The 24,844-nt window shown below is 48.1% G+C and overlaps 8 protein-coding genes across 8 annotated transcripts; 5 read left to right on the top strand and 3 right to left on the bottom strand.

Annotated features, from left to right (window-relative positions):
• Positions 1-5,437: 5,437 nt before the first annotated feature.
• On the top strand, positions 5,438-6,607 carry T069G_05693 (ZIP zinc transporter domain-containing protein; the record flags this gene model as incomplete). Its single annotated transcript, XM_056172903.1, has 1 exon — positions 5,438-6,607. The coding sequence occupies one exon, from the start codon at positions 5,438-5,440 to the stop codon at positions 6,605-6,607; it is 1,170 nt and encodes a 389-aa protein (XP_056029761.1).
• Positions 6,608-6,899: 292 nt separating this feature from the next.
• On the bottom strand, positions 6,900-8,123 carry T069G_05692 (zinc-binding dehydrogenase domain-containing protein; the record flags this gene model as incomplete). Its single annotated transcript, XM_056172902.1, has 3 exons — positions 6,900-7,556; positions 7,625-7,748; positions 7,846-8,123. 3 exons carry the CDS (start codon positions 8,121-8,123, stop codon positions 6,900-6,902), a joined length of 1,059 nt encoding a protein of 352 aa, XP_056029760.1.
• A 1,604-nt stretch (positions 8,124-9,727) lies between these two features.
• Positions 9,728-11,434, bottom strand: T069G_05691 (pyridine nucleotide-disulfide oxidoreductase domain-containing protein; the record flags this gene model as incomplete). The annotated part of the gene is made up of 4 exons (XM_056172901.1): positions 9,728-10,198; positions 10,274-10,903; positions 10,958-11,232; positions 11,377-11,434. The coding sequence occupies 4 exons, from the start codon at positions 11,432-11,434 to the stop codon at positions 9,728-9,730; spliced, it is 1,434 nt and encodes a 477-aa protein (XP_056029759.1).
• Positions 11,435-12,679: 1,245 nt separating this feature from the next.
• T069G_05690 (major facilitator superfamily domain-containing protein) lies at positions 12,680-14,674 on the top strand (the record flags this gene model as incomplete). The annotated part of the gene is made up of 9 exons (XM_056172900.1): positions 12,680-12,883; positions 12,951-12,987; positions 13,039-13,134; positions 13,191-13,396; positions 13,459-13,518; positions 13,571-14,158; positions 14,214-14,268; positions 14,321-14,386; positions 14,442-14,674. The coding sequence occupies 9 exons, from the start codon at positions 12,680-12,682 to the stop codon at positions 14,672-14,674; spliced, it is 1,545 nt and encodes a 514-aa protein (XP_056029758.1).
• Positions 14,675-15,641: 967 nt separating this feature from the next.
• On the top strand, positions 15,642-17,189 carry T069G_05689 (FAD binding domain-containing protein; the record flags this gene model as incomplete). Its single annotated transcript, XM_056172899.1, has 3 exons — positions 15,642-15,848; positions 15,903-16,614; positions 16,678-17,189. The coding sequence occupies 3 exons, from the start codon at positions 15,642-15,644 to the stop codon at positions 17,187-17,189; spliced, it is 1,431 nt and encodes a 476-aa protein (XP_056029757.1).
• Positions 17,190-17,227: 38 nt separating this feature from the next.
• Positions 17,228-18,850, bottom strand: T069G_05688 (sugar transporter domain-containing protein; the record flags this gene model as incomplete). The annotated part of the gene is made up of 1 exon (XM_056172898.1): positions 17,228-18,850. One exon carries the CDS (start codon positions 18,848-18,850, stop codon positions 17,228-17,230), a length of 1,623 nt encoding a protein of 540 aa, XP_056029756.1.
• A 2,087-nt stretch (positions 18,851-20,937) lies between these two features.
• T069G_05687 (ADP-ribosylglycohydrolase domain-containing protein) lies at positions 20,938-22,503 on the top strand (the record flags this gene model as incomplete). Its single annotated transcript, XM_056172897.1, has 1 exon — positions 20,938-22,503. The coding sequence occupies one exon, from the start codon at positions 20,938-20,940 to the stop codon at positions 22,501-22,503; it is 1,566 nt and encodes a 521-aa protein (XP_056029755.1).
• A 742-nt stretch (positions 22,504-23,245) lies between these two features.
• T069G_05686 (zinc-binding dehydrogenase domain-containing protein) lies at positions 23,246-24,613 on the top strand (the record flags this gene model as incomplete). Its single annotated transcript, XM_056172896.1, has 5 exons — positions 23,246-23,389; positions 23,439-23,637; positions 23,710-24,296; positions 24,356-24,472; positions 24,566-24,613. The coding sequence occupies 5 exons, from the start codon at positions 23,246-23,248 to the stop codon at positions 24,611-24,613; spliced, it is 1,095 nt and encodes a 364-aa protein (XP_056029754.1).
• Between the last annotated feature and the right edge of the window lie 231 nt (positions 24,614-24,844).

The following is a 24,844-nucleotide window of genomic DNA, read 5'->3' as shown; positions in this document are numbered from 1 at the left end:
CTTTTCTTTTTTTCTCTTTGCTCCAGAAGCCGGAAGGGAGCAAAGAAGATGGGAAGTGAGTCAGAGGCGGAGCACTGAAGATCGATCAGAGGTAAGGCGGGAGAACAAGAGCGAAGGCGAAGGGGACACAGAGAGAGCCACACCCGCTTGTATATATCACAACACCGCACAAGGGAAGCAGACAGCAGACAAGGGGGACTGAAAACAAGGTCGGGCAGCAGGCTGAACTTTATTGTCTTAGAAGGTCGTATTTGGCGTTTCCAAACTCGACACATCAACGTTACTACTGCTACACTACACTACCGCCGTCCAGCTTATCATTCTGGCGAGACCCTCACTTATGCCCCATATAAGACCCATCAACTGATGAAGAGTTTGATGGGGCTAAACCAGTCTCGGCACAGGTAACGCCGTGATAGCCAGAGAGAAAACAACCTGACTGACTGTAGAATTAAAAGGGCCTTTGAGCTGCGTCATTTCGAAGGCGCTCTTTGACCCCCAAACGTCGAGGCAAATCGCCATATTCGGCCTCGACGCCGTCCATCCTCGAGCCGCCTCGTCTCATCAAAACATCCGACGAGCCTAACAAAGGAGGTGTAATCCAAAGGGCGCAGAAGCTGAATCCATGTTCCCTGGGCGAGCTACGACTTTCTGTGCATCCTTCTAGCGGCTTTCTCTAGCGCTTGGCCTTCACTTTGTGGCTGCGAAAAGACCGCATCTCGGTCGGCATTGCCGCGGAAATGCGAGCCAGTCCAATCGCTGGCCGCGACGAAGCGTAAAATCGGGGCAGATTTCTTGGGAGGCGAATGGGAAATTTTTTCTTTCCATCTTCCTTGGTTCCTGTGGTTTCTTGCTTATTAGCCACCAACTCGCTAGGGGAGAAAAAAAAACCAAAGAGGCGGGACAACGGGAGAGATCTCGGCGTCTTTGGTGGTTTGATGGCACTAATCTTGTTGCTCGATGCGGACGCCCGCCGGAGGACACCGTACATACGAGGGACGGCTACCCGTATGCTAGCAGTTGGTTACTCCGTACTCCATATGACTCCGTACCTAGTAGGTAACGATAATCAAGACTCTTTTTCTTCCTTCTTGCAGCGGCTAGCAGGCATTGAGGCTCCGACTGCGGGCGATGTGACGCTGAGTCGACGGGGGTGTTGCTCCATTCTGTGTCTCTGCGCCGACGCAAGCCATGGATATTCATTAATAACAGGTGATACGCATGGCAAACTTGGCAAGAAGAAAAACATCCTGGCGACTTGGTTTACGCTACTACGTGATTGCGACTGGCTGGTGCAGCACTACGGACGTGATATCAGACACTAGCCGAGCCATAGTCGTACTCGTAGTAGAGGAATAGTAAGACTGGACATACGAACAGAAGAGCATCAATGGCCATCCATCGTATGAATCAGGTCGCAACTCCACACACCAGGTCCACTCCGCTCCCGCCTGTAGACCAAATAACGAAACGCGATAGCTGATACGCCCTCTATCCGGCGCAACTATTACGTACTGAACTTCGTCTCCCCATGGGCAGCCTTTCCCTTTCCCCAGGTCTGCAACAGGTGATCGAGCTCCCATCAAGGATATACATGTGCTTCCTCTCCACATTGCGCTCATCCCGGGGCTGAGATGCATCGGCTTGTGGATATTGTTACCAAGAGAAATGGACACCGGGCGAGGATGTTCGGTTTCTAATGTGGTATTAGGTGCTGACTGACCTCGTGAGGCACCACCTCTTTTTGGGCTTGCCACTTTCTTGCTGGTGTCTTACAGTATGCATATCAAACTGGCAGCACCGAGGACAGCCGGGCCTTGGGTGGGCTGATTGGGCTGTTACAGGCCCGAATCGGAGGTTAATGCAATCTTACATTTGGAGGTTCCATTTGGGCCGCTGGAAGCGATTAGCTGACACTCGAGAAGTCGGGTGTGGAGACGGACGCTAGATGGCATTGCAACGCCCTCCGTAGTCGGTGTGCACTGCAATTACACGCGGAACTTCTACTGAGTCATGGCTTGTGTGACATGGTGGTGGAAAGAGTGGTTGATCTATTCGTTTCCAATGTCTAGTCATGGCTATTTGGTTGCGACTACATGTAGTTATGTGATAGTCACAGCAAATAGGGCACTATTTCACAAATTATCCCTCTGAGTTTCGTAAGCTGTTGAGATGTCTGATCTATCGGCCGATGGGAATGCCGAGGTATCGCAGCTTGGATTGCCTTAGACGACATGTGGCGATGGCCAATGCTCAAGGCCCTTGTAAACTTGATCAAAACGGAAGCTTTATCCGTGCGTTGGAATTCAACGGACGGGTCAAATTGAGTTGACGGTACTGGCTTGGCCCTTAGGACGACCTAATATGAAGTAGTCCTAGGAAACATGCCTTGAACCGAACGCCGAAGAGTCCCATCATTTTAATATTTGCAATCTATTCACTTATTCTTCTGGGAGATATTTATTTAGGCTTCTGCGAGTTACGGTAAATCAGGCTTATAATGTCCTCCCTTATTCGAGGTTTGATAGCCTTGGCATATACCTTTGCTTTCTTAGATGGTCTCATGGGTGTTAAGTATATCATATCAGGGTATCAGGAATTATTCGTGAGCCAGATCTTGAGAGAAAAAAAAGACAATAGAGAGTGCCATGCGTTGTAACGATTGAAGCACGTAGCTCTACGCCCTTTGAAAGACATGCCTCTTGATGCAGTCACAGGGTATGTCGAGACTTGGGCTAGTAGCGACGGGGCAGCATGTTAAGAAAAGTACCGATAAAACGTAGCCTTCCACCTTTCATCTTCTCTTGCAGTTGATATCTAGGAAAGCAACCAGCTGTTTAAAATTGGAATGAAGTTGTTTTAACCTCATGATAATGACGCCCTTTGCTCTGACCCTGGTGATGGAAATTAGCCAATGGGCGTGAGTTAGCGCGATGCAGACAGTATTGGCTGGATCCGGGAATGGCGTCATGTGGTGGATCGAGCGGGTGGCTTCCGCAAACCTGGGGTTGAGACCCACGAGCTGAATATTGATGGCCGACGGTCCGATGAGAGAGTGTATGTTTCTAAAGGTGATGTGGTGATGAAATAAAGATTCAATATGTGTTTTTGGACCATAATATGCGAGACTGTCTTCATCAAATACTTGATTATAGACATGATACAAGAGATGGAAAGCATGAGAGTCGTGCATAAAAAAGTGTCAATGACGCCCTTTATGGCATTATTTGAGATGCATTTGTCATCATGTGCTACTTGAAGCAAAGCAACGAAATTGGTAAAAATTTGCAATGAAGGGTTTACAAGATATGAAAGATGGCAGTACAGGTTAATGGGGCAGTGGTAAGTCATGATGCTGACGCTGCCTCTATACCGGACTGGGCAGAGGAAAGAAGATGAACCAAGCAATCAATAAAAAAGGATGAGATACGATAAAACTAGAAAATAGCTTCATAACAAACACAATTTACTAACGTTCTATTTGAGAACAGATCCAACCTGGGCTGTAATATGGCTGCCGTTGCTCAACTTCACATAGCCAAATGAGCAGGGGCCTTCAGCTGATCCGAGACGGAACTTTTGCCCATTATATAACCAGGCGTGCCAGCTATACCTACATCATGAATGGCACCTGATAGATTACTGACAAGCTGACAAGCTGAAAAGGCGCAAAATTCTCTGTGTACTGCTATGCTGATCTGTGAAAGAGGGAAAAGCTAGCTGCAAACAGCAGCAAACAGAAAGTGGGCTTGACCAAAGAGAGTGGTCACACAGATCCACGTGACAACTCAACAATTACCTGGAAAATTCTTTTGGGTATATGCTAGGTGAAATTTAAAGACGAATTCCAGACAAGGCGGGTCTAATAGGGGTTGAGCTGTCGATATTCATCGCCTCGCTTTAGCCCAATTGCAAAAGCCCCCGCCAGTATTTATTCATGGGGAAGGGGTTGAATACTGAAGAAGAGAAGATGAAATGTTTGTCGAAACCATGGAGGATCAAGTGAGGGAATTCAAGGATTCGGTTCACAGCATCGAGACAGTCTGCTGTATCACACACCTCCCCACAACCAAATTCAACACTAATGATAAGACTATCACCCCATGTGATGTATCTGTCTGTACTACTACCAACATGGAATTACTCGTATGTGCAACCAGCTAGTGTCCTGTTGTCACCCTAGCAGTGCGCTTGGAGATTATGCACATACCCTCACGGCAGCAGCCCCCTTTGACCTGCAGCGTCCCGAAACTCTCGATGCCCTATTTCTAATCAGACAGTAAAAATTAACATGGCACAGCCTTTCATCTCATACCCATAACTGCCTAGTACGACCATGTACGCTCTGGCCACGAGGAGCGGCTGCATGCAGAACTAAAGGGACGTGCCACCAACACAAACATATAAAGGGATGATCCTCCAGCTAAGGAGGAAGCGCGGTCCAAGCGTAAACGAGGCCAACCCTCATCACACAAAATGTCGAATATTCAAAATTATGCCTCAAAATCGACCGTCTGAGTCTAGCAGGATATACAGGATGTGATTCTCCCGTCCTCCCATTGGTGGATTCGTGCATTTCATGTCAGCCCCCAATGTGGCCATCAAGGTTCTCACCACCTCAGCTTTGGACTTTTGCGTAACCATCAAGGTTCTCAGCCGCAAATGCCGACCATAGAGAAGAAAGTCTATGAAGAGGGTAAAAAAGAGGAGATTCCATTTCCATCATAGCATCTCAGCACGCAATTTGCAGTGGAGAATTCAATCAAAATCCCACTCTCGCGTGTGTCCAAGTTTCAAGGTTCTTATCTCTACACGTTGTGTCTCAGTCCATCAGCCAACTCGACTTGAAAAAAATCAAAATAGAACAACCAAAGCCAAAGGATCCAACAACTCAGACAAGTGTCTCACTCAGGTACGTTTGATTTGTTTCTGCCTGTAAAATTCTCCTTGCATATCCTTGGCCCGACTCCCTGCCGCCCAACACGTCCAAGAAGAGGAGGGCTGTGATGGTCTTCGGTGTGTCCTAGTTCGGCCAACCACTGGCCATCATGGTTCTCGTGCTACATAAAAATCAAGCAAAAGTCGGCATCAAACCATCCGAGCGCCTCCAATAGCGTCTTGGAGAATCCCAAGCGAATCCACATCTGACAGGGGGACTCGAAGCTTTTTCGGCTGAGGCCCGTTTGTAGGCCAGCCTCGTTACTGGTATGCAGGATTCGGAGGGTCTGCTCAGGTTGAGTTTTTGATTCTTGCTACTGATTCGCCCGTTGTCTGGATGAGGATCCGCTGAAACGTGTTGGGTGGTTCGCCTCGTGGCTGTCTTCAAATACTCTTGCATCCCACCATCTTTCCTCCCCTTTTCTCTCACTCCCATAGTCAAGAATTTCTCATCACTCACCATATTGGTTTAGCATTTCAACTGCTAGCAACCAGCATCATGGCGGACGCAGATTTCAATCCTGACTCTGTCAACCTCACAGCTATTGTTGATCAAGATGGAGACATCAGAGACATCATCTGCTTTCTCAATGCTGGCGACAACGACTACAATGGACAGCTTGGTGCACGTGTTTCGGCTCTATTCGTCATCCTTGTCATTTCGTCGGCAGCCACCCTGTTCCCCGTCCTGGCCACTCGTGTCCGACGTCTACGAATCCCTCTCTATGTCTATCTCTTTGCCCGATACTTTGGCTCCGGAGTCATCATTGCCACTGCCTTCATCCATCTCCTCGACCCTGCCTATGAGGAGATTGGACCGGCTAGTTGCGTCGGCTTGACTAGTGGCTGGGCTGAATACACCTGGCCCCCTGCACTGGCTCTGACTTCAGCCATGCTCATCTTCCTGATGGATTTCTTGGCCGAGTACTACGTCGAGAGGAAGTACAAGCTGGCACACGTCGAAGTCGAGGGCACTATTACATCGGATCCCACTGTTCCTCACACTCATCAAGGACATCAAGGACTTCACTCGGCTGACCAGGACGGCCCAATTCCTCCTCTCAACCAGAAGCCTGAAGAGCACAGCCACGCTTCTAGCGATAAGTTCGCTTCCAGCGATAATCTCGATGTGGAAGAGCTCAAGCACCTTGATGGCGAGTCTAAGGAATCTGTCATGGGCTTCGAGTCTCAGATCGCTGCATTCTTGATTCTCGAATTCGGTGTCATCTTCCACAGTGTCATCATTGGTCTCAACCTCGGCGTCGTCGGCGATGAATTCAAGACCCTGTACCCTGTCATCGTCTTCCACCAAGCCTTCGAGGGCCTGGGTATTGGCGCCCGTCTGAGTGTCATTCCCTTCCCCAAGCGCTTCAAATGGATGCCCTGGGCTCTCTGCCTGGCCTACGGCTTGACAACCCCTATCGCTATTGCCATTGGCCTCGGTGTGCGAACTACCTACAACAGTGGTTCCTTCACTGCCAATGTCGTGTCTGGTGTCCTCGACGCTATTTCTGCCGGTATCCTCATCTACACCGGTTTTGTCGAGATGATTGCGCGCGACTTCCTCTTCAACCCTCACCGCACGCAGGATAAGAAGCGACTGACATTTATGCTGGTCTCTCTCTACCTCGGAATCATCATCATGGCCCTGTTGGGTAAGTGGGCTTAAGGACGACATGTAGGGGAACGTGTAGGATACGGGTTTGAGATGTATAAAAAAGGGGACAAGGAAACGGAAAAGATACCCGGACGGACTATTAGAATGCGCGCATGCGCATAATCATGCAGAATCCGCGAGATACGCAACTACATAGGCATGCATTCTTAGAATGCAATAGGACATTACCAACTTTAGAATGCTTTGGAACTTGAGTAATGCACATAATAATTTTTTTTTTTAATTCTTCATTTTTATTTTTACTTTAAATTCTTGCATACAATGTGCTCCCGACAAACCTTTCCTAAATTGTGTAAATGAGCTTCACTCCGCTCACCTTGTCCTTGCGCAACTCATCCAAGCCCACCAAAACTCCCTCGAGGCCGCTGCCACCACGGTTGGCGTCAATCTTGGCCGGCTTGGCCTTGCCCTCTCTGAAGAGCTGCTCAGACAAGTCTCTCCACTCCTTTGCGAACTCGTTATCTTCCTGGCTACCGGGGAATTCTTTGCCGTATCTGTTGAGGGGCTGTCCCGTGATTGAATAGGCGAGAGTGCTGGACGACTCGATCTTGGGGTTAATGCGGTTGATGACATCCGGGTCCACGGGGAGGAGCAAGCCGAGCTTTCCGCCCTTGTCTGAGATAGCCGCTGCGCAGATCTTGGCTGAAGGTTCGAGAGAGATGCAGTCCCAAGCGAATCTCAGCTCACCGCCGGCAGCAGCGATAATGTCGTCGACAACGGTGGGGGATTTGTAGTTGAAGACGGCGTCAGCCCCCAGAGACTTGAGGTAGTCGAAGTTGTGGGGGCTGGCTGTAGTGATGACCTTGTACCCGGCCAGCTTGGCGAACTGGATTCCTAGGAGACCTGAAGCGGTGCTGCCGCCGTAGATGAGAATTGGCTCGGGCGTCGCGACGGGATCTGATGGAAGCTGAAGGCCTAGGTTCTGGAACAGACCTTGGCCCTAAAAGAGTCGGAAGACATTAGCAGCGTATGATGACAATTCGTGTCATTCATTATCTCTTAACTTACGACTGTAAAGATTGATACTCCAAGGGACGCTCCCTCCTCATCGCTCAAAGGGTTGTGAAATTGGACATCTGCCTGGGCGATGATGTACTCTCCAAAGGCGCCATCTTCCTTTTCAAGAATGTTCCTGAGAGTAGAGCGTTAGGCAATCCCAACTATTGAGAAAAAAAGAACTCTCCAAGTTGGGGACCATTGAATGTAAAGGATCTTTTTAAAAAACTCACGCTCCGGGAACAAATCCAGCAATGCGGTCGCCAACCTTGAAGTTGGTAACTCCGGCGCCAACAGCTACAACTTCGCCCGAATAGTCGCATCCAGTCCTTACACCGTTAGTCTTGGAGTCATCAGTGTCGATGTACTTCCAGTCCGTGGGATTGATGGCAACAGCCTTTGTTTTGACTAGCACATGGCCGTCTCGAAGCTTGGGAAGCGGCACCTCGTCGATGACGGCGACCCCAGTGTCTTGTTTCACCACAGCCCTGGTAGTCTGAGGAAGAGCCATTGTGAGATGAGTAAGGCGGTTGATGTAATACAGCAGGAAGAGAGATTGAGCAAAATTGAGTAAGACAGGAGGTGCCGACAGATGATTGCTTCTCGAAGGGTTATGCAATGCGGTTGTACTTATAGATCCAGTAGTGTGTGCGGATAGTCCCGTTGAAGAAATGCATGCTGACTTTTGCGGTGGATCACTAATACTACTTGTTCGAACAACATTGGACAAGTGGGACAAGTGTTGATTGCGTCACCGTTAGTTAGAGAGCAAAAAGAAAAAGTAGTCTGCATTTCTAAGCGCCGAAGGAGCGAGGGCTAGTACGATTAGGAAGCCAGAAACTCTATACTGGACACGCAGCATTGAGAACGACCAACATGATGGGACCTCTAGACCCTTTGATCGGCGTTGATCGGACCGCTGTCTCAATTGGGTAAACTCGACTCAACCAATAAGAGGATGGCGCTAACTGCATGACTAAATGCCGAGAGCTCTATTATGCATTGACAGATCGTATGACCGATACCAGAAACGCCCAGACGGAGATAACTTGGACTCTCGAGACTAAAGACCAAATTCAGCTTTGATAATGCGGTTGAGTGAGTTCTGTTCGGCGATGAATAATGAACGGTTCACAAACAGAGGATGACAAATGACAAGGTTGAAGACATTATTAAGTTGTCAGAACACAACAGGTCAGTCAGTTTACAAATCGCGGCCTACTTTCGGCAACTCGGCTGAAAATGGCACAACTCATTGAGGGGTCACGGCCAACTAATACCCTTGCCGAATATTTGTTTACTATCTGTATGGAGTATCTGTTACCGTATAAACTGCAAACCCCCGTTCAAGTTTTCTAATTTTCTCCGCAGGAGCGATACCTAGCTTCTTCTTCCCTAACTTCTGGCGCAAGGAAGCCCATGGCTAGTGCTTGATACTAATGTCAGTAATCAATGTCATGCTGCATATATTAGCCGCTGTAAGAACCTAAGCTTAGACCAACGGAGTGCTAATCGCGCTACGACCTCTGTCAATATTTAATCGGTCTGGTTCCCATCTGAGTGCCATCTGTTTCATAGTTGCTTGTATTTTGGATGAGATTGTGTGTGGCACCTCCTTGCTGCATGGTCATATCGGCGTCATAATGAGGGCAATGCGGTGTGCCAAGTGCCGCTTGTTACCCTACCCAGAAGATTATGCGCTATTGCGCTGAATGGGTTGAGACATTTACATAAGCACACGTCTATCTCTGAAGAGGGAAGTTGTTCTATTGCTAATATACACAAAATGAGCATCGAGACCCAAGAAGGGCGAAAGGTATCATAGCCCTTGAAAGGCGCCGTTCGTGAACAAAAAGCTGTACTGTAGCGGCCCGGCTAGCTCGGCTGGAGTTCAATTGTTCCTTTATTGCATCTTCAAGAGTCTGGATTCGCCGTATAAACATGACAGCGTACGCGGCTGACATTGGTTAGTTTGTGGGATGCCCGTATGGCATCGGCAGTCGATTTGTGACCATATACAGTTACAGGTTTCTTGAAAACAGCATATATGCATATGTGTTTCGGAGCAAGAAAAAAAAAGGCGTACCATAAGCATGCATGCCCATGTGCTCGCCATTAGAATCGTGAAATGTCTCGCCCAAACACCCAAGACACGAACCAATACACAGGCACCATCAGCTTATTCCGCACACTCATACTTCTCGTCAAATAGGCTCCTCGCCATACAATCCAAGCAACCCACCCGCGTAGCTCGTCGGCAGAGCTCTGGTGTATCGCCTTCCACCCGCCGAGGTACGTCAATGTGCCCCAGTTGCGGAATTTGAAAGGCTTCCAAGCGTTGCTGACGTCGGTAGGGTTTGAAGAAGTTTGAGTGCTTTTGTTGAGTTGCTTTGCGAGATGTCCTGCTTGCTGGGAGGCTACTTGTGCTGTTTTGGGTAGTGACCGGTCGCTCTCCATTACGGCGCAATCACCAATTACAAAGACATCCGGTAGGACGGCATCTGCTGTACCAATGGAGGTATCGTGATCATTGGTTATACGAGCACGCAGATAACGGTCTGTGACTATACCACCCGTCTTTTGGTCCTTAAGGAGACGGTGTTGCTCAGCTTTGCTTTGTCCCGACTCAGGGCCTTCGTTGATGGCAAACTCTTTTCCTACCACTTGCTCAACAAATGGGTTCTGCATCAACCCGGTACTCCAGACCACTAACCCGGCGTTGACCTCTTCGTCGCCATACTCTTTGATCTTGATGCTGAGCCCGCCGTGTGCTCGTCCAAGATCTCCGTCAGCCACTCTTACACGCTCGAGATGGTGTTCTGTCCGGACCTGGATTCCCTGTCGTGCAAAATGTTCCATGGCATAGTTTGCCAGCGCTTGATCGAACATAGGTAGCACTTTGGGCGCGATATCATAGACAGTGATACGCACTAGCGGTATTAGCTCTGGGTACATAGCTTTCAGGTCCTCATGGATCAGGTCGTGTAGCTCTGCGGCGAACTCAATTCCTGTTGGACCGCCACCCACGATGACGAAGTGAAGCAGGGATCGTTTGTCTTCCTCGGAGAGCGGGTTCGTCGCTACACTGCCGTCTTTGTTGTCCGGACGAGTCGGATACGAGCATTGTTCGAAGAGCGAGAGCACCCGAAGCCGAATCCGTCGCGCATCACCTACATCGCGCAGGAAGTGTGCGTGTTCTCGAACGCCTTGGATGCCAAAAGTCTGGCTATAGGCGCCGACTGCAATGACAAGCTTGTCGTACGCGACGTCGAATAACTCCCCTCTAAGCGGCTGGCTTGGATTTGGCGATGTCGAGGGTGGCATAGCATCCGGAAGAGGGTCAACAGCATTGGCCTCGACACGAACAACTTTGCGAGAAAAGTCCACCTCGTCGGCCCATCCTTGATGGAAGCGTACGCCTCCTGGTAGACGGCGGACAGGTTCAAGCACTGCTCGGAATTCCAGTGTGCCAACTGATGTCGAAGCCAGCAGCGGCGTGAAGACAAAGTAACTGCGAGGTGAAATGACAATCCGCTCGTACTTGGTAGGATCGAGGGTGCGAGAAAAGGTATATCCCGCCCATCCGGAGCCCAGTATCACAACCCGCTGCCTCCTAGCATCTGCAATGAAACCGGCGTTAGTAAAAGGTATGAGGTTCTAGTAGAGCTAAAGCTATCCTCCTCGGAATGAGCCACCTTTATTCGACTTTGATAAGCTGCTATAGCAGCTATTGATGATTTGGGGAAGACGTTTCTGGCCTCTACCGGGCTTGGCCCGACATAACGAGCATGTGAATACGCGTGGGTTCGGCATGTGTCGCATTGAGGCACTAGCCACTATTTTGAACTTTGAAACAAGCAATCGCAACCGCCAAGTTACGATAAAGCAATTAACAACTACAAGACCAGGTACATGAAGGAGAATGGAAGACTAGAATTGGTTTTTAACCTGTCGCGTCAGGGTGATGCTGACGTGGCGTCACCTAGCATTTCTTTTATACGTGTATGCCAATTTTCATAAATTTGAGTCATAACAAGCTGAATTTGCCTCAGGTTGAGGAATCAAGAGTCGCCTTCTAGTCTGGACTCAAAATTGATTACATATTCACAAATACATAAGTAGCTTCACCTAGGGTTACGTTCGGAATTGATGCGCTCCCTGTCTACATGTATGCATGCAGGTACAAGACTTTAATCTATATACTGTATGTACCATGATCGTAGGGCTAAATATCGCACGAGAGCAGATCCCTCGAGATGCTCTCCCTTGTTTGAGCTCTCAACAGCCAGCCTCGCCGGCAGTCTCGAATCGGAGTAGCGCAAACCGGGTCTTTTCAGCTCTTCCGTGAATTTGTCGTGCTATCTAAACAGCTGTGGGGGTACGTGGATAAAACGGGAATCAACATGACCCGAGATACGACCCGTTAATCCCGGCAATTGTGCAATAGCTGTTTTCCGACGGCTCTGATATAGCGGCGAGACGACTGTGTACTGTACAGTAGGACACATGACGATCTCTGCGTCACCGGGTATTTCTGTATCATGATCCCTGCATATCTACGGTATCTGCAGTTGTTTCTGCCGTTATGTACATGCCTCCCTCTCTCCCCACACTTTGTGATACGCGGGGGCGAACATGTTCATGTACACCTGTTCGACGTCCCACGCCTTCTCCTCATTGAACCGAATAAAACATCCAATAGACAAATCGAGATTGACTCGCGAAGCGCCCTCTACAACCGTAGTGCAGAGCGCTAATGCCACGGTTAATTGCCTGATTGCTATCCGTTGTCCTGTGACTTGTTCGGCATCAATCCGTAGCAAGCAAGCCCATCTTGCTATGTCTTATCTTCTGCTGCGAGATCAACCACCATCCTGATAAGTACAGGGGTGTATCTGTGAGGAGAGGGCGGGGTTCGGCAACCGATGCAAGACAATGTATTAGATAGGAAGTAGGATAGATCGGCCAACCTTCTCATAGGCCTTCCCTTCTCTACTCTTAAATTCGGAATTTCCGTAGTAGGAATCCATTCTATGTTCTTCACACCTCTTCATCGCAAGTTCCAAAATGACTGGTGAAACGGTGGAAAAGAAAGAAAACCTCGCCCTGGAGCAAACCCCAACGCTGGGGGGAGCTGAGAAGGGAGAAATTGTTGAGATTGATGCCGATGAAGCCCTCAATGCCGTTGCCGGCTTGGATACGGCCGCCTTGCAAATTGATGAGGAGACGGAGCGGCGTTTGTTGCGCAAAATTGACCTGAACCTCATGCCTGTGAGTAGCAGTGTCATATATCTGGAGTTCATTTAACATCAGTAAACTAATTGCATTCGTATCGCAGCTTATGTGTATTGTTTACGGCCTCAACTACCTTGATAGTAATGCTTACTCTGCTTGAGGAATGAGAGGCAGTATCTGACCTTTAATAGAAACCACACTGTCGTACGCGAGCATCATGGGTCTGAAAGATGACCTCAAACTTGTTGGCGATAACTATCAGTGGCTGTCGAGTTTGTTCTACTTTGGTAAGCAGACTTTCTTCTTTCTTTTTGACGAATAAGTCGACTTATGCGACATAAAGGGTATCTTGGTTGGGAATTTCCGACAAATCGTCTGTTGCAACGACTTCCTTTGGCCAAATACTCCGCCTTCAACATCATCATGTGGGGAATTGTCCTTTCCCTCTTTGCTACTACAGAGAATTTCGGAGGAGCTGTTGTCATTCGCCTCTTTTTGGGAATATTTGAGGCTGCTGTGACTCCTGGGTTCGCTCTGTTTGTATCCCAAGTAAGTGACAATGTCAAGTCGCTCAATCTAAGAAAATGATAAGTACTAATTTTATTTTGTAGTGGTATACTAAAAAGGAACAAGGCCTTCGAACCGGCATCTGGTTCAGTTTCAATGGCTGGGTATGTTGACTCATCGCATTCGACAAGGCAGACAGTGCTGATCCCATTATAGGCTCAGATTTTTGGTGGTTTGGTAGCGTATGGCTTCGCTCACGGCGCCTCGACCTATGGCTTCTCAATCGCCCCGTGGAAGGCAATTTTTGTCTTCACTGGAGTGTTGACCAGCACCGTTGGAATAGTCTTCCTCTTCATCATGCCTGATAATCAGCTCAATGCTAGATTCCTTACCAAAGAGGAGCGAGTGTTGGCCATTCAGCGAATCAAGGTTAACGAGCAGGGAATCGGAAACAAGCACTTCAAGTGGTATCAAGTCAAGGAAGCCTTGCTGGATCCCGCCATCTGGGGCTTTGTTTTCTATGCTCTGGTCGCCGATATTCCAAATGGCGGCATCTCCAACTTCTTCAGTCAACTTATTGTCTCATTTGGCTACACTCCCCAGCAGAGTCTACTCTATGGAACTCCTGGCGGAGCTGTCGAGGTCGTCGCCCTATTGCTCTGTGGATATTTGGGTGATCGCCTGGGAAGCCGCATCTTGGTGTGCATGTCAGGTCTTGTTGTGGCCATGATCGGAGTGATTATGATTGTTGCCATTCCATTGGATAAGCCTGCTGGTCGACTGGCCGGATACTATCTCACTCAGGTAAGTAACTAGGCAAGATGAAGGCGATTCTTAACAGGTGACTGATGATAATTAGGCGAGCCCGACTCCGTTTGTTGCGCTGTTATCGTTGATTTCCACCAACGTCGCTGGTGAGTCTCAGGGAAGCCGGAGCTTCTAATCTGCATGCTAATACATGAACAGGATGGACTAAGAAGACAACCGTAGCAGCAATGTATCTGGTTGCATACTGTGTTGGAAACATTATCGGTAAAAAGCCGTCCATCGAATGTGCTACTGAGTACTCTTATTGACTTCTATCTAGGACCCCAAACATTCCGACCCTCCGATGCACCAGAGTACCGACCAGCCGAGATCACCATCCTGGTGTGCTGGGCGGCTTGCCTTGTGGATCTTGTGTTCATCTGGTGGTACTATCGTCGACAGAATCTCAAGAAGAGTCTCTTGCGGGCGGATCCGTCTTATACCAGGATTGAGAATCAGGAATTCCTCGACATGACGGATAAAGAGAACCCTGAATTCAACTATTCTCTATAGATGATATTTGTACTGAGATAACAGAGGCATACTGTCAATTCTATGAGTGAAATAACGAGGATCTGTGCTACCAACACTAGCGGTTTATGTCTTTCAATTGCTGGTTAACAAAAGCTAATTATCCAAATTTTGAGGGTGATTTATGATCAAAATCGGGGTTGGTGACGCTTGTTAAGTCCGGAAGACTACAATATTGATTTTCGGTGTCCTCAAATTTAAGTTAACTCCGAGAGCATATTGTTTAGCTTAAGACTCGTGTAAGATTCTCCTCTTCAAAGCTTGGGTGGCGGCGTCTGACATCGGCTAGCACTATGTAATTGAACAGTTAGCCATCTACCTCGGATTTTGAACATCAACTTGTCTAATTGGGCGAATTTTCAATTCATGTGGATAGGTATGAGCTGCACAACTGGTTAGGGATTATAGACCTCGGATCTTGTCTCGCTAAATATCCAATTAGCAGTGCCTATTTCGGAATCAACTATAGTAAGCAGAAACAACGCATTTACACCTTTCTACTCCATAGCTAATGACAGATTTTGCAATTAAGGATAGCCTTTCTAACCAATTCCAGAATGGCTTACATACACATTCAAAGTTTTATTGGCGGAATCTGTCTCAGCTTCTCCTCTGTATCCCCGGAGCTTGGCTGCATAGTTTCGTTGTCAGCTTATTGATGCTAGACTATAATGGGGAATTGGTGTCAATAGTACTCAAAAGTTTTGGGCATCGACGCCCTTTCGAAGGGGTATACTGGCTGACATCTGGTCATGTCTACCATTGACGCCCTTTCAATGCAGTGTAATGGGCTGATATCTGCTCATGTCGACTATCTACGTCCCTTCAAAGTGCTATAAAGGCTGGCATCTCGTCATTCCGACTATCTATATCTCAAACTCTAGACATCGCTTCAGCTTTGAAGAAACAACTCATCCTCTTTACGGTCCACCATATCTGCCTTGGGACAATGGCATCTATCACCGCTGGCCCCGAATTTCATGATGCACCTCCCCCAGGCTTCTCTTCAGCATCAATAATTGAACAAGATGCGCCAGCCCTTCTTGGATTGCATCACGAAGCCCCCCAACTCCACATCTACACAGCATCCAATGCTGATTACGAGGCCCTGAACAGAGTCAACGATAGATCTGTCACAATTCTCCCTGTAGCTACTGTGCGCCCGACCAATGAAAAAGAGGTTTCTACAACGGTACGGTACATCGCGCAGAACGGCCTGACTTTGGCTATTCGAAACTCAGGTGTTGATCAAGGCGGCCGGAATCTTGCCTTTGGGCCTAAAGATGTCTCGCTCGATGTTCGCTCAATGGACAAAATAGTCCTTTCTGCAGATAGGCGCGAAGCAACTATTGAAGGAGGCGTGATAGGCGGGAAGTTGCTGAAGTTTCTGGACGATCATGGCCTCACGACGCCCACAGCCTTTTCTTCCGCGGTTGGTTACGTTGGTTGGGCCTGTGGTGGTGGCTATAGCTCGTTGAATGGTATAATGGGCTTAGGCGTGGATAACATCCTTGGGGGAAGAGTTGTATTGGCCGATGGGAGAATCATGGACACAGACGAAGCCGGCTGTGACCCCGATCTACTGTGGGCGCTTCGTGGTGGCGGCGCTGGTCTTGTTGGAGTGGTCACATCTCTTCGTGTTCGTGTGCACCGCCGCCCAGATTGTTTGGCGGGTAATATCATCTTCCCGTTGACAGAAGCGCCTCAAATCGCCCGGCAACTGAATGAACTATATGCATGGAAGAAACCTAGCAAGTTTGCGGGCGATGTTGCTGTCATCGATCCAACTGGGGACGGCGCTATATTTGCATTTCTATTCTTCTGGGCTCTGGACGAGGACCGCAGCGACCTCGAGGAAGCAAAAGACTACCTCGAGCGTGTCCTCAAGTTTGGAACCGTTATAGCCAATACGGCCGAAGAAAGTGAGTTCAAGTTTGCTACCCCATCTCTCATAGGTTCTGCAGGGAATACTGACAGAAGAATAGCAACCCCTCACAAATTTCTAGTGTCAATTACCCAACCTCCACTTTACGGCGATCTCATACATTTTCGACTGACAGCTTCAGTACCCAACTGGTCAGAAGAGCTGGGGCGCATCATATCAGAGCCAATGCCAACGCCTTCAGCATTAATTATTATGCATGACAGTCACGGTGCTGGAACGCGGGCGTCTGGCTCTACTGCCGTGGACAGCGCTGTCTTTTCAAACCGTGAGCCGCATTTGATGTTCGGGTTCTTCGCAGCAGCACCCTCAAATGATCAAGAGGGGCTGGAGAAATCCAAAGCATGGGCATACAGATTGGTTGAAAAGGTAACAAAAGCAGGACTTGCTATGCCAACTCGCTACATCAACTTCACCCACCCCCTGAAAGGCGACGGATTTGGCTATTACGGAGCGCAGGGATTGATTCGCATCAAGGCAGTTAAAGGTCGGCTTGATCCCTTGAACCTGTTTAGTAAAAATACGCCAGACCTGGCCGAGACACTGAGTGCTTGAGAGCTAATTCCAGCATGTTTGTCCTATAATAAACTATTTTAAACTGCTTCTGCAAACTCGATCTGTTGTGCTTTGTCGCCCTTTTCGCCTGCCTGTATAATCTCGGTTTCTGCCACGACGTCGATTTGAGCAGACGAAAATTTCCATGCCGGAACATGTCTTTCGAATAATACGTCTAGTTCTTCGTATGTTCGATTCTTGGTCTCCGGGAGCCTGAATACTGCCCACGTTGTTGTGAGGACCCCAAGGCCGAACCAGAAGAACGCCGTCTTCCCTTTCAAATTGGCTTCCGTGGGATTAATGAGATAAGACTCGACAGTATTGTCAACAATATTTACAACGTTGTAAGCATTTCGAGCCAGAGAAATTGTTTGTGATCGCAAACGCGTGGCAGAAATTTCAGCAGCCAAGGCAAATGACTGAGGGCCAAGAGTGGCCGAGTAAATTCCCAACCAAAGCATAGCAAGTGCTGATTGAGCCCATTGAGCTGATGATCCCGCTGCGTATGATAGGCAGCCGATGACAAGTAAGTCCAGCGTTAGGAGGCCTAGGCCGGTGATTAGAAGTGTTCGACGCCCAAAGAAAGTCATGAGAACCCATGACAAGCAGGTAGCGATGAAGGCGAGCGCAATGCTTCCGAGATTTAGTTTGTATGCATCAGCAGATGGTAGCCCTGCTTGCGTGAAGAAATATGATGCGCTATAACACATTGCCTCTCCAGGAAGTGTCTGTGCTGAGAGTATCATGCAGGCGATTTCAGTTCGACGAAGGTTGGTGCCCTTGAAACAGTCGCGATAGCTCGACTCAGCCTGAACCGCCTTTTCAAACTTGTCGGTATGGACCATCATGGCAAGTTTCTGCTTGACTTGCGTATCTGTCAAACCAGATGACAGTTTGCGGATGGACTTCTCTGCATCAGCCAGCCGACCTTTGCGGACGAGCCACCACGGCGAGTCTGGAGCTAGAAGAGCAAGAATGAACAGAGGAATCGGCCATGCCCATTGAATGGCGAACGGAATCCTGAATGACCACACCGTGTTATTGCTAACCAGACCTTGAAGGACTCCAGCAGCCACGAACTGGCCAATGACCCAACAAATATTGACAAAAGAAGTTAAATAACCTCTCAGAGCCAAGGGACACACTTCTGAGGAATATGCAGATCCCATTATCGCAAAGATGCCCCATGGGATGCCGACCAAGACTTGACCAGCTGTGAGAACCTGGATGGACGGAGCAAAGAAGGTGATAAAGATGAAGGCCGACATTACAATAAGAGCAGTCATTGTAACAATGCGGTGACCGAATTTCTCTGTCACATAGCCGTTAATGACGAGGCCTATAACGGCACCGCATGAAGAAGCGTTGACGAGTCCTGCCTGCCAAGCGCCAGTGATGCTTTTCTGCCCTAGATTCGACTCATAGACACCGTATTTATCGACAAATGAGGGGTATGCAAATAAGCTACCAATGAGAATTGTGTCGTAGCCTTCCATTACAATGGTCAGAGACATTGCAATGGCCCAAAACACTGACGATGGGTAGCGTTTGAAGGCCTCTTTGATGGACAGAGAGTGCTCATCATCTGTCGCGATGGCTGCCGCTGGGTCGATGTCCACATATTCATCAAGAACATCTTCACGCTCCGGTGTGACAGCCATGATAATTTAGTCAATGAAAAATACCTGAAAAGTTTCTTCCATAAGAAATAATGACCGTTAAGGAACGGGGAGGAGAATTCTCGCGTATCACATGTACAATGTTGTAGGTTTTATACCAAGTTTTGGATGGCACCCTGTTTACCTGCTTCTATACCGATTTAGTCTGCAAAGATTAGTCTATGAGAATGCCGGAGAAGAAGATCCCATGCGAGGTTCCCCATGGGGAAGCCTGAATCCTCCCCCGCAAAACTTCAGATCCATGTCACAGGAATCAGGTCCGAAGGAGGATTCCGGTATCGCCAAAGCCTTGGATGTTAAGGAAATTCGGCTGGTTAAATGGCATGTAAATTAAGCTTTTACCAATTATTAATTACTTACATGTCGCCCTTCTATTATGCGTAGATACAGTACATGAAAACACTCAGCATTCAGAGATGCCTCATGCCAGATTACATCACGAATAGATACGCGTAATCGCAACTTCAATCCACCACTTCATCTACTCAGTGATTTTATACCCAGAAATACATTGAATTGACCCAGTTACGGTACCACATCGATATTATCTTGTATCTGAATACCCACTGAGCAGATGTATCAACTCCCACGCGTTTAAATGCCACCGTCACATCAGTTCGTTGATGAAAGCGGAGATCACGCCGTCGGACTTGATACAAGTGAACAACTGCAAGCCGGTAATGACTTCGGCAGCTAGGTTGGGGGTCATAAAGTTCGAGTTAGTATTTGAAAGAGCTGCATGATCGATGTCCGTGGGGATAAGAAAACCGTGAACACGACTATCGAACCATAGTTCGGCTAAAGTCTGCTTTCTCGTCAATTAATCGATATGTAATCTAATCCACGTTTGCATAATGGCGTGCCGATCAAGCAGCTGAGGGGTTAAAATACGAACAGTAGTTACTATTTTGTCTGATGTAGCAGTTTCACAAGAAGCCGGCTTGATGCGACAATCCACCAAGAGAGCGCCTTTGTCAAGAAGCATCACAAACCAAAAGTCTAGCAAAGAGTATCTAAGGCTGTCGGATGTTTACAACATTCAAATACCAGCAGCCAAAGCGATATTAACATGAGACTCTTATGACAAATGAAATCTCTTGAAGCATTGTATCTAATTTCTTGCTGTATTAGACTACGACACATCAGAATACGACGAGTCTGGGGTAATTGGGTAATACAAGCTTCGGCCCATCACCTCATTGGATGCAGTTCGGCGCCCCTCCTCTCCCGGGATTAATCATGGAGATTGGGTCTGCGGGGAAGCCTCACGCATTAAATGCGGAGAAGGCGCTGCCATGCTCTTGAGATGACGGCCCCGAGACAAAGATGATCTCCGGTCTCCGATCCCGGCTTGCTCTCGCAATTAGTGCATTCTATTCGCGTTTATTGAAGCCATAAGTGTGAGAGGAAGACCGTTGCAGTAAGGAGTTTAGGCGTATTATTTTACGCTACAGATGTTGATGAACTGAAATCTCTCCAAAGCGTTGCATTTGAGAGCTACACTTATCATGTCGAACATACCAGAAGATTACCTAGAGAGAGTTTATGCTGGAGTACTCGGTAAACTCATCGGTGTATATGTTGGACGGCCCTTCGAAGGCTGGACTCACCAGAGGATAATTGAAGAACTTGGCCACATTCGGGGTTATGTTCATGAAAAAGTCGGCGATCCTCTTGTTGTTACTGACGACGACGTCTCGGGCACATTTCAGTTCGTCAGGGCACTAGAGGAACATGACTACTCTCCCGAAATCTCATCAGAAGACATTGGCAAAACATGGCTGAACAATGTTATTGAACATCGAACAATATTCTGGTGGGGAGGCCGAGGCATGTCAACAGAACACACAGCCTTTTTGAACTTGAAGCGAGGAATACCTGCACCACTTAGCGGCTCTATTAAAACAAACGGCAAAACCGTCGCCGAACAGATAGGTGCACAAATCTTCATCGATGGTTGGGCTTTGGTTGCTCCTGGCAATCCTCAACTAGCAGCCAAACTTGCGCGCGCCGCCGGTTCAGTGAGCCATGACGGGGAGTCTGTATATGCGGCCCAACTGTGGGCTGCAATGGAAGCAGAAGCCTTTGTCTCGAAGGATATCAATCACCTTCTAGATATTGGCCTCTCTGTCATTCCTAGAGATTCTCTCATTGCCCGTGTGATAGGCAAAGTTCGAGATTGGGTCGCAGAAGATGGAGACTGGATGAAGACTCGCCAGCGTATAGAGGATTCACATGGGTATGACAAGTTCCATGGAGTATGTCACGTCATCCCTAATCATGCCATTATGGTAATGGCTGTACTCTACGCCAGTACCGATTTCGACGAGGCCATGCACATTATCAATACTTGCGGCTGGGACACGGATTGCAACTCTGGTAACGTGGGCTGTCTTGTAGCCACGATGCTCGGACTCTCTGCATTCCAGGGACCGTATGACTGGCGAGGCCCTTTGGCAGATCGTGCTCTCATCTCAAGCGCGGATGGTGGGTATTCTATCAACAATGCTGTCCGAATCTCATACGATATCGCAAACATTGGCCGACGTCTGGCTGGTTATAAAACACTTGAGCCTCCTAAAGGTGGTGCGCAATTCCATTTTAGCCTCCCAGGAAGTACCCAAGGCTTTCAACTTTCACGACCGTCTGGTGCTCAGCAGAGCATCTCGGCTACGCTGCAGCAAAGAGTTGACGACCAGCATGGTCCCGGACTAGCCATCGATGTGGAAAACTTTGACCAGGGACAAGACCAGCTTGAAATCCTTACTCAGACCTTTACCCCCAAAGAGGTTTTATACATGAAGACATATGAGTTGATGGCATCACCACTGGTGTATCCTGGGCAGACAGTTACAGCCAAAATAAGAGCCAGCAGCGAGGGGGATGGCCAGGTAGTCGTTGAGTTGAGGCTGAAAGTATACAGTCGGAATGACGAATTGGTTACAGTAGATGGACCCTCCGCTACACTGAAACCAGGAGAAGAATCCTTATTGGACTGGACGATCCCGGACGAAATTGATAGCCAGCCTATTCAGAAAATCGGTATTGCCCTAAGTCCCAGCACAGCAACTACCTATAGAGGTACCGTTTGGCTTGATAGCCTCTCCTGGACAGGTGTGCCGAACATGGTAGTTCGTAAACCCCTACAAGAGCCATGCGAATTTTGGCGCCGGGCCTGGGTCAATGGTGCCGATAACTTCAGCACATCATCATTCATCATTGCCCAAGGACAGGGTGAGGGCATTATTACATATGGTACACGAGAGTGGGATAACTACAGCGTCACGGTACCCAACTTCATGATCAAATTCGGTGCTCCAGCTGGTGTAGCCATAAGAGTTCAAGGCCTTAATCGCTACTACGCGGTATTCTTCACTGAAGACAAAAGAATTACCTTGGTCAAGGCGCTGGACGCACAGAGAATTGAACTCGCAAGCGAGGCGTTTCCGTGGGACCTGGATCAAAAGTACAAAGTGATTCTAACGGCTTGTAATGATTTGATCCGAGTTCGTGTCGGTAATGTGGAATTACAGATTGCCGATAATCAGTATGCATCGGGAGGTATCGGACTTATAGCAACAGATGGGTGTGTGTCGGCGGATTCTTTTATAGTTGCGCCCAGTTCCTCGGCATAATCTACAACTTTGGAATAGCAAGCTCGAGGATCAAATCGATAATGACATTTTTAGCCAATCTTCTAGTTGTCTTCGCCTGGTGTGATGGTTTGCACGAGATCTAGCGTCATAGACCAGAGATAGCTATTCAGAGGTACATACCAGAGGTTAATACGCAGCACACCTAGTTCATATTTAATTGAACTGTGTAGGTATATCTCAGCACGAGATATCTGCCGGTTTTCCTTCTTAGATCCAATATTTGGCTCGGTCCGTAGGCGGTCCGCAATATGCCACTGAAAGATGTACGCAGTTGAGTTAATTCGACAATCACTACGAAAGCCTACCTCAGAACCCAAACTATCTACATGCATGTACATCAAAAGAGTTAGGTCACTCAGCTAATTCACGAAACGATTTTTAGTTTGCAAATTAAGAGCGCATAAGTGGAGGATAACGCGTTTGACAGCCTTTAATCGCATGTGAAACCCCTGTTACCCCAAGATCGTATCCGACGTCTTTAGCCGGTCCTTGTTGACGCAACACCCGACTCGAACTGCCGTTTAGTCTCATGATATCAGTGGAAGATGTCGGGGTAACGTGAATGATCTCCTGTTTGAGTTATCATGAGTTAATACGTTATTGAGAGCACATATAATATGTTCTTATAAAGCCATCTTGAATTTTTAAGTTTCGGAATGCCGTGCAGTCTTAGAGTTGAACCGACCAATCAATATCGGTTTTTTTTTACATTTGACTCAATATGCACGACCTCAAGAGCATTCCGACAAAGGCTTACGTTGTTGAGAAGAAAGGCGCTCCGTTTGTTCTCCAAGATATTTTACTAGACGAAATACAGAGCCATGAGGTTCTTGTGGAGATCTTGTATACCGGCCTATGCCATACGGTCCGTATTGCCGCCCATCTTCGCGCGTCTGTATACTCATTTTCGTTAGGATATCGTGGTTCAACATGGTGGCATGCCCGTTGGTGGCTATCCTGCCATTCTAGGCCACGAAGGTGTTGGAGTGGTGCGCAAAATTGGATTGGGTGTTTCTAATCGAAGTATACTCCCTGGTGACATCGTCATCCTATCGTTCCATGCATGCCAACAATGTCGATATTGCCGAGAGGGGAAGCTTGGAAGTTGTACCCGTATGACAGAGGTCAACTTCATCAAAACCGGCCGGGTTGGTCTTGGAATGAACTCGCCAGCCTCTCTTCCAGATGGAACGCCGGTATTTGCGCAATTTTTTGGACAGTCATCTTTGAGCAAGTTGATGATAGTTCCAGAGAGCTCTGTGGTGAAAGCCGGGTTGTGTCTTGAAGACAACCTCTCCTGCTTGCCATCGTTATCATGCGGCTATCTGACTGGAGCAGGAACGGTATTTAATGCATTGCAACCGAAGCAATCCGACACGATTGCAGTCGTTGGTATGGGCGCTGTGGGATTTGCTGCTTTGATGGCGGCTCGAGCGCTTGGAGTCGCGCAGATTATAGCTGTCGATATTGTTGATGAAAAGCTTCAAATGGCGACTAGCCTTGGAGCCACTCATACCATCAACTCTAGCGCATTCCAGGACATCAACGAGGGCATCCGAAGTATCTTCCCGGACGGAGTTGACATGATAGTCGAGGCAACAGGAATAGCCATTCTCGCAGAAGCATCAGTGAAAGCGCTGGCCCATGGGGGAACATTGGCTCTTGTTGGCGCGCTACCGCCAGACGCCGATCTCAAGATCAACGGACTGGACGTGTTGACCTCCTGCAAGAAGATTGTAGGCGTTATTGAAGGATCTTCAAATCCTCACGAGGTATGAAATGTCAACCTGGGTACATGTAAGCAACTCTAACTGACGCTTCTTGGTAACAGATGATTCCGCGGCTTGTTGAGTTGTACAAGCAGGGCAAATTTCCTGTGGACAAACTGTCCAAAGTCTATCCAGCCGAACAATTGGATCAAGCTTTGGAGGATCTGAAGACTGGAAAGGTAAGATTGATGTTCTTATTCTAGGTTATGCATAGCTCTACGGGGCTGGAAGTGTTCCCAGTGTTGTTGAAATGACTAATCGTTGGCCTTCAGGTGATTAAGCCAGTTTTGTCGTGGGAAAGCGTGGCATCTTCTGAATGAATACATGTATAAAGTGATGACGGGTTAGCCATTGATCAGAGGCGCTGGTAAGGCACGAAGCAACGTGTTGAGTCTGGAACATCTTCATGGCATTTAAGCCTCACAGTACTCCGTACGTGTGTCTGTATAAAGTACATGTAAAGAAAATAGAATCTTGAAACTCTGGAGAGCAAATCACATGCACTGTCCTCCTGGAAGATTAAACTTTCGAGAAAAAGCAGGAGATGCGCC

This window comes from Trichoderma breve, chromosome 3 (assembly GCF_028502605.1).
Source record: "Trichoderma breve strain T069 chromosome 3, whole genome shotgun sequence".
NCBI classification, from domain to species: Eukaryota; Fungi; Ascomycota; class Sordariomycetes; order Hypocreales; family Hypocreaceae; genus Trichoderma; species Trichoderma breve.
Note: the sequence above shows the minus strand (reverse complement) of the source record. Positions and strands in the feature narration are given on the sequence as shown.